This window comes from Aegilops tauschii, chromosome 6, assembly GCF_002575655.3.
Source record: "Aegilops tauschii subsp. strangulata cultivar AL8/78 chromosome 6, Aet v6.0, whole genome shotgun sequence".
Taxonomy (NCBI): domain Eukaryota; kingdom Viridiplantae; phylum Streptophyta; class Magnoliopsida; order Poales; family Poaceae; genus Aegilops; species Aegilops tauschii.
In genome coordinates, this window is record NC_053040.3 from 130,505,483 (window position 1) to 130,520,511 (window position 15,029).

Genomic DNA, 15,029 nt, shown 5'->3' on the forward strand with positions numbered 1-15,029 from the left:
ATAACACATAATCATTTCGTGCATGATCCTCTGAACCCTACTAACAGTGTTGCACAAGAAATCTCTAGCCATAGCTTTCTGGGGGTCCCCAAGACGAACACACTTTGTATGGTCATCTTGATAAACAGAGTGAGCAAAAGCAACCAATCGAACACTTTATAACTGCATCCATGAATCGACCACTTTCTGGTAGCCTCAAGCGACTAGCTGAGGTGTCTCTCAACCACATTAACTTAGTTGCTTTCGCGGCAAATGGGAAGATTTGGCCTAGATCAATATTTAGTTAGCTAAAACTTCTAGGCCGGAGAGCCGCGGAAGTAGAAGTATCATGCATATAGATCGCATAGTTAGCTCAAACCTATCAGTGGCGTGAGTCGCGTGGAACATAAACATTCGGATTCAGATCACGTAGGAAATCTTGAGCAGTTCATGCAGCACGCGTACAGCGCTAGTTAGCATGTGGCTTTAGTAGTACTTTAATTTCCTGTGTAGCATGATACAGGCTCGTTAGGTAAGTTCAGAAAGAAAAGGAGAAACGGCTGCAGAATGAAGGGTGCAGGATCTTATACAGAAAACAGGTCATTTTTCACGTCAAATGCATCGGATTTTTCTAAGAATCCAGGGGGTCCTTTGCTTCCCTTTGGTGCTTTTGGGGTGGTCCTAACTAATGGTTGAACAATTCAATTTAAGCGGATTAATTATGCTTTGTTGGCACTGATGTGTATAACTTTTGTGCGAGCTCCTATCGATGATGCAACAATCTGTCTATCAGAAGCACCTTTCGCTGCGCTTGCCCTGGAAGCTACCACAGCATTGGTACGTTGATTTTGTTTTTCTCTTTGTCCTTCGGCATATGTATACAATTTTTATGGAACCCATCCCAACATTTCACTCCTGTGAGCGTACTTTTTTGTCCCTGTTCTTGTGTATATTGATATTGATCTCCCCCTACATACAGTCTACATACATAGCTGAATGTACCTCACCGGTTCTTTCTGGATTGCCCCTAGTTGTTATTAATTCAGTAGTTCAGTTGCTTTCCAGTTTGTTGTTATTTATCAATCTCAACAAGACAGTTTGTTGTTTATCTAAAAGAGGATGTGAACTTTCATTAGAGGACAACTCCTCTGTGCCTTTCTGCCAAACTCCTATATGTGGAAGAATGAAGTTTTCGAAGGTGAATAATTAACTCAAAAGGAGCTCGAACAAAATGACATTTTCTGATGCAGTTTTTCCATAAACATATTGTTTTCTCTCTGTGGCTGCATGCAGAGGCCGGGGGTCATCCTCCTTTTCAATTTTTTTTTTGTTTTTTCAATTAAGGGATTTATTTGCTCCATCGTCACATCTATAATATAATTGCACTGAGTACAAGCCTCGGCCTATGCATAATAAGATGCACATAGCCGAGTAAAACAGGAAAACAGGAAAAATATTGAAGTGTTACATGGTTCGACTAGAAAAGGAAGACCGCCTAGAATGCTGGAAGGCGGATCCATAGACTATGTCGCCACCCATTCGTAGACTAGCAAAATCATAGGATGTGGCCTGCCCGGCGCATAGCAAATACAGTGGAGGTTAAATGAGAGTAGATAGAGCCGCAAAAATAAAAAGATTGGTGACCAGCCCAGCCTCTATAGCTCCTCCAAACTAAGATATGGGTAGAATTTTTTTATCAACACCTTGCAACCAATTACCACACATATTTTGCACATCTAGGTTAATATAAGGTGGAGACCGCTTAGACACCACCAAACAGTCGAGCAAACTTGCACTGAGAATAGAGATATTTGGTCGACTCATTCTAGTGACAGAAAACACAACTCTTACTTCCTTACCGGTTTTGGTGTGCAAGGTTGTCCCAAACCAAAGGAGGATTAGTTTTCAACCTTAAACGGAATATTAGCTTCCATGACTTTTTATTGTTAATAGGCACATCACAATACCAAACCTTAATATGGTACGTTAACTAAGAATGTCCCATTCCAGTGTAAGTTTTAGAAGAATTCATTAGATTCTTCAAAAAAAATGAATGGACTCAGGCAACCCAACAAAGCATGCCGAGCAGGTAAGCGAGGCTCCCTCTAGATCCCTATGAAAAGAGACATTTGGCCGGTATTGTACTCATAAAGGTGTATTTCTCACCCATGTGTCTTCTCAAAACCTCACCTGAGAGCCATCCTTGAGAGGAAAAGGTACAAAAACTAAAGAAAATTATTTGACCTTCATCAGGCCGGCCTAGAAACAGGAGTCCCCGGGCTTCCAGTTAACTGAGACATAGCTTTACTGCACATATATTTATTGCGAATAAGTTCTTGCCATGCCCATCCTCAGTAAGAAGTTCATACAACCATTTACTGGTAGAGCGATATTTTTAACCCCTAGGTGACCCCCGGTATAATGAAAAAGATCTTAATTTTCAGCTCCTTTTGTAATTTGTTTTTAAGAAATCAGATTCCGGAAGATGATCCTTTTGGTATTCATAACGTCAAGTGTGTTATATTACTTAACTAAAGCATACCCGTTTGGCTAATAATTAAACTAAGATGATGGCTTCATCAAACTCAGCGTCAACAATATGACACATGCCAGACAAGCTGCATCATGTGACTTGTCTGATGACAAAGTTAGTAGTGCAAAGCAAAATTGTATCTTTAGTTTGTTTTGGAATCCTTTCAATACTTATATACACACTTGTCAACTTGGAAAGTAATAGATATTAGTATAGTTATGTGATGGGTGTAACTAAAACTAAATAAGAACTACTTAATAATGGCAATTGATGACTTGTTCCTCTCTTATCCTTGAATCAATGATTTATTGACAATTAGTGACCACTTTGGATGTTTCAAGAGCGAAATTCACTCCTTAGAACGGTAAAACTTGCTTGAAATATATTGTTTCAAACCCCTCAACTTTTGTTCCCTTGCACCACTTGCTAGGTAAACTTGTTGTTTCTTCTAGATTCTAGCTAAGCTGTCAACAGCAGCAAGCTAACTTGGAGACGGGGAAAATGACTTCAGGTATGGAAAAACAAATTGACCTGGGGCTAATGATGCTAGTGATGCCGACACCACCCCTGTCCCAAGGCTATCACAACCAATGCATGGACCAACGGGATAAGCCAATGTCACCATGTCACAGAACACACTCGGAGCATATTTATAATGGCTGTCAACATAGGTGATGATTCATAATCTGAGATCCTCGGTGGAGGGGAGAAAATGTTAAGAGAAAATATGGTGTTCCCTTGCCCCTCTTTTTTCTCAAATGCGCATGAGAGCAACCCCATCATTATATTAAGAAAATAAAGGAGTCTAAGAAGACTCACACAATCCCAAAATGGGTGAAAATAATAATGTGCACTTTGAATTGTATATTTGCCACGTTACAATAGATAGAATTGGATTTCTTGGTGACACGTGAAACTATATTTAATCGCCAAAGTTCCAGTTTGAAACAGGTTTGATGCTCCCTCTTCATACTAATATCTTTACCCTCTCTCTCGAAATAGGCTTTCGCCCCGCTTTATAGATAAAACAACGGTCCATACAAGCAGCATGCAAACTTCTGATTAAGAACGACAGCTGGGGCAACAGCATAATCATGCCCAAAGAAAACATAAGAGAAATAGGAAAGAAAAAAAGCCACCTAGTGGTTGCTGCCAAGCGGCCCTGCAAGGACGAAAGTCGACGCGCTGTAGCCAGAAGCGCATCCATCACGAGGCCGAGACGATCACGGTCACGCTTCCTCGAGAGCGGGTGTCAGTGCTGCAGAAAAGCAAGGAATTTGAAGGAGTCAGACGTCTGGCTCGGAAAGACCTTCTCAATCACCATTTTGTTTAGTACCTTCACCCTAGCTGTCACGCTTACTATATGGCGAGTTGGCATCCATTTGATGACCGGACATCACATATGATGCAACGTTTGACAATATGCGTTAGATGTGTCCCTATTTGTATTCCTTATAATTTTGTGTAGGTCCATAAGTTGGGTTATGTCGCCCGAACATGCCCTGACATGTCGCCAGATCAACGTGACATGTCAGTGGCCACACCGACCTGACATGTCGCCGGATCTTTCAAGGTGGGGATGAGATTTCAGGTTTGGTACAGATTAAAATTTTGATGGTTGAATCTCTGATTCAATGTGTCACAAAAGATCAAGTCCAGCTAAAACTGTCCTACTGCAACAAAAAAGTATCTCAAACGAAGTAAAAACTAGCCCAACAGTTTTATGAAAATAATAAACATTGCAGAGTGATTGTACCCATTGTCCCTAAAAGTTTAAGTAAATACTCCCTCCGTCCCAAAATAAATGTCTCAACTTTGTATTATCTTTGGTACAAAGTTGTATACTAAGCTTGAGACACTTATTTTAAGACGGGGGAGTATAATGGAAAATACTGTCCGTTAATATCAACCGGTTGAAGGTAACCTTTGTATAGTGCAATGGTGATAATGGCTGGGCCCCCAGGCACAGATATGGTATAACTGAAGATGCTGCTTGGAGCAAGCAACAATTGCGAGTGCTGAGCTGCTGTGAGTTGTCGGGTGCCGGTCTCTTGTCTGCTCGAGTGTTTTCTGACCATTGCGTGCTACGCATGCAGATCGAAGCAGCAACCGGTCAGTTGAGGCTCCACGAGCTCTGCTTCTTCACATGCATGCTCTTGCTGTTTTTGCTGTTTATGGATCACCTTTTCCCTGTTCTCTGCCTAAATGTTCAGATCGGAATGCATGCTTGACCTGTCTTTCCGAGGCAACCATCAGATTCCGAATTTTGCAAATTGATGGTATAAAGCTTATTGGAAATTTTGAGTAGTCAATCCCAATCTAAACTTTTTTTGTTTGAGGAACCAAACGAAAAAAATTCTGTGAGTTATTTTTTGTGTGGGTAATGTATATGCTACTAATGTTCAAAGACATGTTAAACCAGGGTTTTTTTAAACACGCATTTCATATAATTATGCTGCCGAAATTTCTATTTGAAAACGGTTTAACCTGTCGGTTTGTAGGAATTCTCACTACTAAATATTGCGCGTTGTGGCCATACTTTTATATGTTGTACAAGTTCAATACATGCTAAATGTTCTAATAACCAACACACCAGATTCCCCAAGGGCACAAATGCCAAGCACACAAATCTCCAAATTTAATCATGCCTAGGCAATCCATTAGGTCATCAAACTCCATCTAGTTTATGTTCGCCATGACTAAATCAAAGCTAGTATAGAACAAAAAACACAAAATCATTGCACACAACCGCAACAACACCTGAGGTGACATGCATATGTTACAGGAATGCTTATTCTAGTACTAGTGTTGACATTTGCTGACTCACCAGATCCAAATCATGGCCACTAATCAATCAATGGAAGCAGAAGAACTCTCCTGGAATCTACTTGAAGCATTAGCTTAATCGATTGGGGCTAACAGACTCCTAATTAAGGCTGCTCGTGGAAAGCTCAGCCCCAATTGATCAGGATAAGAGAAACATCAACTTTTCAGATGGCACTGTCCATCTGAACAAGGGGAGAAATTTCGGCACCAAATCCTGTGTTAAGCCTAGCTACCATGTACTTGAGTAGTACTAATTAAAGGCATGCCATATAAATGCATGATCTCGTCGTTGTCAGGCAGGCTAATGTGATCATGCATGGTGACACCATTTGCATTTTAATATCTTGATCTTCTGTACTTAGCCTCGGATGCTACTATAATTGCAAGCTTAATTACTTCGGTATCATGTACACTTATTAACTAAAAAGTAGATGTTTTGTCTAGATAAAGGTACAATAATTTCAAGATTTTGTCTGCTACACAGGAAAAGGATTTTGCAGTCTGTCCTTGTAGCAGAGTTACACACAATATAATCCTGAGGAAAGGAAATTATATATGCTCGTGTGCGTGTGTGTGGATTATTGCTCGCTTAGAATGATCAAATACTAGAGCAAAAAAGATGGTCTATATAAATCTTGGAATATATGCTTTAATGATATGTGGCTTTAATTTCTATCAAACTACCAACATCATGAAGTCATCTTAGCGCCTAGCTAGGCTTACAGATATCAAAATCATTAGCCCATTAACGAAATAAATGGAGTGATGTGGGAAGAAAGTATGTGAGGTGCCAAGTATTTAGATTCATCAAGTCTCAATCTGTCTACCTTTAATATTGCTAGTACTGATTGGATTTATTTTTTTCATCTGTACGACACAATAGCTTTTGTTAGGTTTAACTCGATATCTGAAAATAAAGTTTCCCACCTTTATGCTGCGAGCACATAAAAAATAAAAATAAAGTATATAAGGATGTGCTAGGTGGCAGTGTTTGCTTAACTCAGTGCTACTAGCTGAGTGCTCTTGCTTTGCTATAAAAAGAACAGTAAATAAATTCAGTAAGAGAAAAACAAATTGACCAAAAACGATAACAAGAACAGATGGTAAGAAACATAGTCTAGTTCATAATCGCTAAAAATAATATGGCGAAGATCACGGAGATATCATCCCATTTTCTCAACAATTGTTTTGTGAGACAAACCATCACCATCAACTCCAATACTTATATTAGTAAGGATCTCCCGGGCCTATCAAAATTAGAAACGTGTCCAGTTCAAACACAGGGCTTTATAGATGAGCCAACATTCTCCTTTCACATCACTGCCATAAATCCTAATTAAGCTCACAAGAATACAAGTAAACATAGGCTTAAGGCTATCTCAAAAGACGCCAAAAGAGAATCATCCCTTCCATTGGACGAGCAGGGTATCCTCTCGCTTCGGAATCTTTAGGGTTTTAAAGCCTACGGAGAGGAACTTGGATTTAAAATAACTCGAGGATTTTAGAGTAGTGATGCTAGGATTAAAAGGGTTCTAGCATAGGGGATGTAGATGGCGAAGAATGTCATTTTAGCAAAGTGGATTCGGTGGAAAGGGGAATGCTAGATCTTATTTGCTTTCTCATTTACCATTTGACAGTGAGTACAACACTGGTATGTAGATTTTCTTTGCTTTTCTCCTGGCATGTGGCGCAAACGACATGTAAGGTCCTTGTCCCAAGAACGTAATCAATATTATTTCACGGGGAATATTGCGTATCAATATTACTAGTCTACTAACACTATTATAATCATAACATAATTCTTATTCCCTGAAAATCAAAAGTTGAATAATGTCACTCTACTTTGATTCCATTCATTGTTAATCAGTGCCATGGTTAACCAGAGATGTACTTTGATTCCATTCATCCATCGTTCTTGACATTTTGTTCATCGTACGGTGCTGTAAAAGAATATTTTTGCTGGCCTAGCCGACTGAGAGAGAGATCAAAGAGTTCATACGGCGCAAACACCATTTCTTCCATGAAATACACGCTGATGGGTCTCACGCCTTAGGGCCAAATGGCCAAAGACTATGACTTCGTCAGGAAACTAGCACGCAGATGCTTAATTGGAGCATACTCATCACATGGAGACGTATGGTTGGCATCTATGAAATAGCATTCACAATATGACGTGCCTGCAGACTGGGCTGATCACGCTAGGGTCTCTCACTTTTGTATTCTACCGTGTGAGGGTGTATAATATTTTAGACTAAATACTCAAAAACATATATGTACACTGCCTCTGATGGATGTGTGCATCATGATAATGCAGAGGCCGGGGTCTTCCCCCTTTTCGGAAAAAAATGTACACTGCCTCAAAAAGTACTTTGCAACATTATAACAAAATATATTTTTTCAAGATATATTACACCATAGATTTAAGCCGTGTTTTAGGGACAATGTCGATATCCATAACCAAAGAGTACTCTATTCGCAACGTAAACATATTTCACTCTGCAGTTATTAGTTTACAAATGTTCTCCAGGCTGCCGGTCTACTAGCACAAAAGCAACATCTGTTTGGTGTAAAACAACACATTAGAACTAATGCTGTAACTATGATGTGCAAATGAGCAAGGAAACAGGTGTCCACAGTTACAGTTCATGCACAGCTAACCGATGCTGCGGAGGGGTTTAACCATGACCCGACACAGCTAGAATACAAAATTGAGAGACGCTTCTTTCATTATTGGAAAGCATTCAAGTACCAGGCCTTTTATCACTTGAGACCGTCGCCGAGCCCTGCAGGCATTCCTATGCTCTGCGCTAGATCAGCCATCCTTTCCTTCATTGCCTGCAGGTCATTAGATTGGAATTGTGTTAGTGTATGAGAACGATTCACATTTTGGTGCGCTGAAGCAGAAGCAGCAGGATTCACACCTGGACGCTCCTCTGGTGTGCATCCTTGTAGGCTTCATTGACCAGCTCGGAGACTTTCTGGAAGTAAAGAAAGGGTATAACACATTATAGCTTGGTAGTTATCACATTAACTCTGCTGATACAAACAATTATGTGAGCATGAATTTGCAGGGAATCTTCCAAGAAAATAATAAAACTAAGTACATAATGCATACTTCAGCACCCAACTCCATTGCAGCTTCCGTGATTTCAACATTTATAGGTTGTTGGTTCCCAGATAGTGTAACCTGTTTAACAGATCAGGTCAGATATGATCTGTAACTCTGTATAAGAATTATAAGTAGTACATCCAAATCATAGAAAAACACAATAATAATGAAAACCAGGGTAGTCTGCTAAACATATAAGCAACATACAAGTCCTGGCAAACTTGCACAAATGTATGGTTCTACAGGGTATAGCACAAGAACTCACAAATATGGTGTTAAAATATACAATGTTCCTACACTGTGATTACATTATTTTGGTGAATTCAGAAGCTAAACATCATTAATATACTTCTTTTCATATGAATAGTGGGTTGTAAAGTGCATTTCATTTTTGCAACAGCCTTCCATGACCATGGTAACTGTTGAATTTACTTTTGCCTTCCTGCCCACAGCTTTGACAGTGCTCTATGCCATAGATAACCAAAACAACAAAAGTGTTTTAACTAGTTGTGGTCATGTGGAAGATTGCATGGTCTTTTACTAAAATGTTACCTAAAGCAAAGCTAATAAAGGATGCTACCTAATGGAAAGCTAAGAGAGATATCAGGTCAACTTAATCAAGTTCTTGTAAAGATACCACAAGCTGCAATTCCTACCTCAAAAAATAATGGAACACATCAGTTTAACAGTAGAAAGTTGCATCTCAAATAATAAGCTATGATACTTAATGCCTGTTACGGCATGTTTTTCAGACTTTCAGTAATGCGAGGATACTAATCATTTGGCACAGGTCGACATTAAGTTCGAAACACAAGAATGCATACAGCCAGCAAGATTGCAGTAAGGAGAATATGATTTAACTCTTTACAAGTTCCAAACATACCTTGATTAGTTCGCCTTCACAATAACCCTCAATCTCAGTCCTAAAAGAAACAGACGTGGAGGAAGTCACACATGCAGTACATTGAAAGAGCATACAAAAAATAACTCAAATACCGAAAGCTTACGCTGCAAGCTCCTTTTGCACCCGCACAGCCTCCACTTGGACAACCATTTGGGCCTTCTTCACAGTTTCATAAAGGTTTTGCATATTTCCAATGTTTCCAAAGATTCCTCCCTGTGAGTGCAGAACAAAATGGGAGCACCATAAGATGGTTTCATAAACGCCTACTGCACATTGGGCATATGCATCAAATTAAACAAACAGAAGTAGTTTGAGCCATGCAGACAAGAATTGAAAAAAGACATATACAATGTTTGCAAAAAGAATTATGTACGAGCAGCTTAAATTTCGACATGGTGATTTAACTAGGACGTAATCCAAACAAAGTAAAAGATATTCACTCAAGCTATACCGATACAAACTGATAAAAAAATTATACTGGTACTTCATAGTGTATCCGTATTCAAATTTTGAATAGTGTGCCAAAATGCAATCTCAGCTCTTGATTAGTCTCAATCTAATGTTCTAGAAAGCTGGGAGTCACAGCTACAGTAGGCCACCACTGTCTCTACGTGGAGTTTAAGGTCTCAACGGACTTTGCAAGGAGAAAAACTTCTGTAATAGGAATTAAGTAAATCGCCCATCTCACAACCTGGATAGGAGTGCAGCCAACATAGAGAAGTACAAGGTGGCAAAGAAGACCACTAAGCAAGATGTGAGTGAAGCAAGGGGTCGGGCACATGAGGACCTCTACCAGCGTTTAAACACGAAGGAAGGCGAAAGGGACATCTATAAGATGGCCAAGATCTGAGAGAGGAAGACGAGGGATGTCAACCAAGTCAAGTGCGTCAAGGATGGAGCAGATCGGCTTCTGGTGAAGGACGAAGAGATCAAGTATAGATGGTGAGAGTACTTCGATAAGCTGTTCAATGGAGAGAATGAGAGCTCTACCATTGAGTTGGACGACTCCTTTCATGATACGAACAAACGTTTTATGCGACGACAAGAGCCCGGGGTCAGGAGGCTTCAAAAAGGATGAAAGGAGGCAAGGCGATGGGCCCGGATTGTATCAGCATTGAGGTGTGGAGAGGCCTTGGAGACATAGTGATAGTATGGCTAACTAAGCTTTTCAACCTCATTTTTTGGTCAAACAAGATGCCGGAAGAATGGAGGCGGATTATATTAGTACCAATCTTCAAGAACAAGGGGGATGTTCAAAGTTGTACTTACCGTGGAATTAATCCATACAATGAAGCTATGGGAGAGAGAGCACCGCTTCAGAAGAATGACAAGTGTGACCAAAAATCAGTTTGGTTTCATGCCTGGGAGGTCGACCATGGAAGCCATCTTGTTACGACAACTTATGGAGAGATACAGGGAGCAAAAGAAGGACCTGCTTATGGTGTTCATTGACTTGGAGAAGGCCTACGATAAGATATCACAGAATGTCATGTGGTGGGCCACGGAGAAACACAAAGCCAAGTACATTACCCTCATCAAGAACATGTAAGATAATATTGTGACAAGTGTTCGAACAAGTGAGAGTGACACTAATGACTTTCCAATTAAAATAGGACTACACCAAGGATCGGCTTTGAGCCCTTATCTTTTGCTTTGGTGATGGATGAGGTCATAAGGGATATGCAAGGAGATATCCCATGGTGTATGCTCTTTGCGGATGATGTGGTGCTAATCGACGATAGTCGGATTGGGGTTAATAGGAAGTCAAAGCTGTGGAGACAAAGTTTAGAATCGATAGGTTTTAGGCTTAGCAGAACTAACACTGAGTACATGAGGTGCGGTTTCAGTACTACTAGGCACGAGGAGGAAGTTAGCCTTGATGGGCAGGTGGTACCTCAGAAGGACACCTTTCGATATTTGGGGTCAATGTTGCAGAAGTATGGTGATACCGATGAAGATGTTAGCCATCGAATCAAAGATAGATGGATGAATTGGCACCAAGCTACTGGTGTTCTCTGTGACAAGAGAGTGACACAAAAGCTAAAGGGCAGGTTCTATACGACGGAGATTTGACCTGCGATGTTGTATGGAGCTGAATGTTGGCCAACTAAAAGGCGACATGTCCAACAGCTAGGTATAGCAGAGATGCGCATGTTGAGATGGATATATGACCACACAAGAAAGGATTGGGTCTGGAATGATTATATACGTGATAGAGTTGGGGTGGCACCGATTGAAGAGAAGTTTGTCCAACATCGTCTGAGATGGTTTGGGCATATAGGGTGTGTTTGGATTGCTACCAACTCTGACCATTCCAAAAAATTGGATGGCCCATACAATTTGGCAACCGTTTGGACTACTACCAAAATATTGGCGCGCCTAGCTCGCCCGCGGCACACCCATATAAATCTTGCCAACTCGCTGGCGAGCTGCGGGCGCAGAAAAGCTCCGCCAAAAGATTGGCACGGCGACTCTGTCCCCTAATCCTCCGTGGGCCCAATATAATATTCCTTTTCTATTCGCATGCAGTGCATGCAGACGCTCATTTTGATTATTTTACCTGTAACTAATCAGGTTTCCTCGCAACGATTAGCAACTGCCCATTGTTAATGGAAAAAAGGCTGATACATGCAGCTTGTTGTTAGCGGAAAAATGGCTAGTACATGCAGCTTGTTTTCGCAAAAAAAAAAAAAAAGTAAATGCATGCGGCTTGTTTTAGCAAAAAAAGGAAGAAAAGTAAATGCATGCAGCATGGTCCTGCGGCTCGGCGTGATTAGCAACTTCCCGCCGTAGCAGTCTCATGACATTATGTTGTTGTTTTTCTCTTGATTGCATCTTCGCTTTAATCTATATATCTTCAGAAAGTTTGTAATAGACGTGTCAATTATTCCCAAGAATAGTATGATGATCAAGTCAATGGTTGCAAACCAAACGGAAGTCTGTTTTTGCCAAAATTTTGGACATTGCAATGGCTACAATCCAAACAGCCATGACTTGCCAATTTTTTGGTCATGCCCTGGAATTGGTCTTGCTAATTTTTTGGTAGGGCAAGATTGGGCTCAATCCAAACAGCCCCATACAGCGCAGGCCTCCAGAAGCGCCAGTGCATAGCGTCCGGCGTGCCGATAATGTTAAGAGAGGTCGGGGTAGAGCAAACTTGACATGGAAGGAGTCCATAAAGAGAGATCCAAAGAACTGAAATATAACCAAAGATTTAGCCATGGACAAGGGGGCATGCAGGTTAGCTATCCACGTGCCAGAACCATGACTTGGTTTTGATATCTTATGGGTTTCAACTCTAGCCTACCCAACTTGTTCGGTACTGAAAGGCTTTGTTGTTGTTGTTGCCCATCTCCACGACACAATCACATGACATTATGTTGAGCATAACTCACTTAGTCAAAATCAAATCGAACAGTGCACAGCTTTGCATTGATTCAGGTCTACATCAGGCACCAAATTTGCAGCTGGTTTCATTTGAACAGGCATGATTGAAGGTATTATATAGCTATTGGGACCACTGCAGCACAACAATTGTAAGCAAAAGAGTAAAGACATGTAAATTTCTTACCTTTGATGGTGCCTCGTCACCATTCTCATCTTTCTCCTTCTTTCCTCCAAATAAACTGTATACCCGGAACGATCTATTATTAGCTCTTTTCCAAGTGGAACATGGCAAACAGAATGCGCCTTGTACATTTATCCTAGTACCTGAAGAACAAATCAGATTTTACTCCAATAAGATATGAAAGTACACATTGCACTCTGTATGTGACTCCATTTATACAATTTCATTGAACAAAGAACAAAAATTATAACAGTTGGCACTTGGCAAAATGAAACTTTTGAATTTAAATGTCAGAATGCTATCCACAATGACCAAGTGAAACAAATCTGCACCCGGGATATAAAAGTTAAAAAAAATTCCCAGGCCTCTCCGCCATTGAAACATCCTTCTAAACTAGATCACCACATCTCATTCTGTTCTAGACAGATGAGGAAAAAGTTGAACTGTGGAAGGGTCTTAATTTACAGATAGAAAGCAATGAAATCACCCAACGCAAAATCTGCATTTTTACCTCATACAATCTGCACTCCGCTAGATGGAAATTCATCAGAAAATTTTCCCTGACTTTGCATCTCTCCGAAACCAAACTTCAGACGTGTGCAGTACCATAAACAGACCATACTGTATTTATCATTTAAATGGAGATTGGAGAAAAAAGCAAAAAATACCACTCGGCTTAACCATAATTGAATGTCCGGAGCCACAACCCAGCACTAATTGCAGACGCACTATTTTTATTTTATTTTTTATTTAGGTCAGCAGACGCACTAATTGGAGCCACCCGACAACCGAACGCCAATGGTGGGCTGGCGGGGCCGGGGGCGGCGGGCGAAGATGTCTACGATCGATTTATGTTACGGGGAAGGTAGATTCGGGGAATAGTACGCGTCGGAAGGGTCAGGTCGCCGCCGGCTGCCGGTGGTGCCAACGCCGTAGATAGAGGGAGAGGGGGGAGGTGTGGACTTACGAGCTGGTCTGGAGGGGAGCGGCGAGAAGGAGGACTTGAAGGCCACCGGGGAGAGAGCAGTGGAGGAAGCCATCGCGGGGAGTGAGACGAGGGCTCGCTCGCTCCAGGGGAGGGACGGTGGAGAAGAAGGGGTGGCGAGAGAAGGGGAAAACCAGCTTGATTTTCGGGATAGAAGATATTGTTGACGACGGGGAAAAACAGGAGAGAGAACTGGAAGAGGAAATGGATATGTTTTTCTTCTGGACACTCATGACTGGCGAACGTTTGTCAGGGAGGATGGCATACGCGAACGTTTTAGGTGGCATTTTTTGGTTGTGATGAAATGACAGTTTATATGACAGTTTTTTTAAAGAAGTCATTTCTTGTTTTAAAACTGCCCTTGTTTGATTTTTCTTCACAGCTAAAATTGCCATCAAATGACGTTCGACTGCCACCCTTCTCCTAGCGAACGTTAGCTCGGTAATATTACCGTCCCTTTGCGGGGAGTTAAAAGAGAGTTGGCCGGTTAATAAGAAAAATTGGTCCAAAATCGACATAAGCGAGGCACACATGAACCCATCTTGAGGTTGCGCCCCGGAAGAATCTGTGACTCTCATCATCACCCTACCATACAACCCGAACCGTCGCGCCGACTTACAAATCACATGAAGACTGTTGGAAATATGGTCTAGAGACAATAATAAAGTTTTGTTATCACATTTTCCTTGTTCTTGACAAGTGTTTATTCTCCATGTTATAATTGTATTACCCTGAAACTCAAATATATATGTGGATACATAAACAAACACTGTGTTCCTAGTGAACCTCGACTAGACGAACTCGTTGATTAAAGATGATTAAGATTTTCTAACCATAAACATGAGTTGTCATTTAATAACGAGATCACATCATTAGGAGAATGATGTGATGGACAAACCAATGCTCTAAACAAAGACTAGTACTACTCTGCCTGGCTCTCGTCGAGCTCCGGCGCCTCCTTCATGTCCAGCTCGCGCTCAACGACCTCCTGAGGAAGGGGCTCCATGGTATCCATCGCCACATACTCGGCAAGCACCTCGACGTTCGTGTCTGCCATCTCTTTGGAAAAGGCTGCCACGAGCTGGGTGTAGGCGGCCACGGTCCGGGCATGGACGGCCTCCATCT

General features: G+C 41.2%; 1 protein-coding gene across 1 annotated transcript; it reads right to left on the reverse strand.

The window, feature by feature from the left end:
• Positions 1–7,788: 7,788 nt before the first annotated feature.
• Positions 7,789–14,143, reverse strand: LOC109745872 (nucleoid-associated protein At4g30620, chloroplastic). Its single transcript, XM_020304990.4, has 7 exons — positions 13,887–14,143; positions 12,923–13,062; positions 9,455–9,564; positions 9,331–9,370; positions 8,454–8,525; positions 8,260–8,316; positions 7,789–8,173 (listed from the first exon to the last, which is right to left on the reverse strand). The coding sequence occupies exons 1-7, from the start codon at positions 13,957–13,959 to the stop codon at positions 8,099–8,101; spliced, it is 567 nt and encodes a 188-aa protein (XP_020160579.1). The 5' UTR covers positions 13,960–14,143; the 3' UTR covers positions 7,789–8,098.
• Positions 14,144–15,029: the final 886 nt, after the last annotated feature.

Excerpts from the sequence above, each read along its gene's own strand:
- LOC109745872 (XM_020304990.4), bottom strand. The coding sequence starts at position 13,959 with ATGGCTTCCTCCACTGCTCTCTCCCCGGTGGCCTTCAAGTCCTCCTTC. Across the intron at positions 13,063-13,886 it reads GCTCCCCTCCAGACCAGCTC|GTACTAGGATAAATGTACAA; the intron begins GTAAGTCCACAC and ends TTTGTTCTTCAG. Across the intron at positions 8,317-8,453 it reads CAATGGAGTTGGGTGCTGAA|AAAGTCTCCGAGCTGGTCAA; the intron begins GTATGCATTATG and ends CTTTACTTCCAG.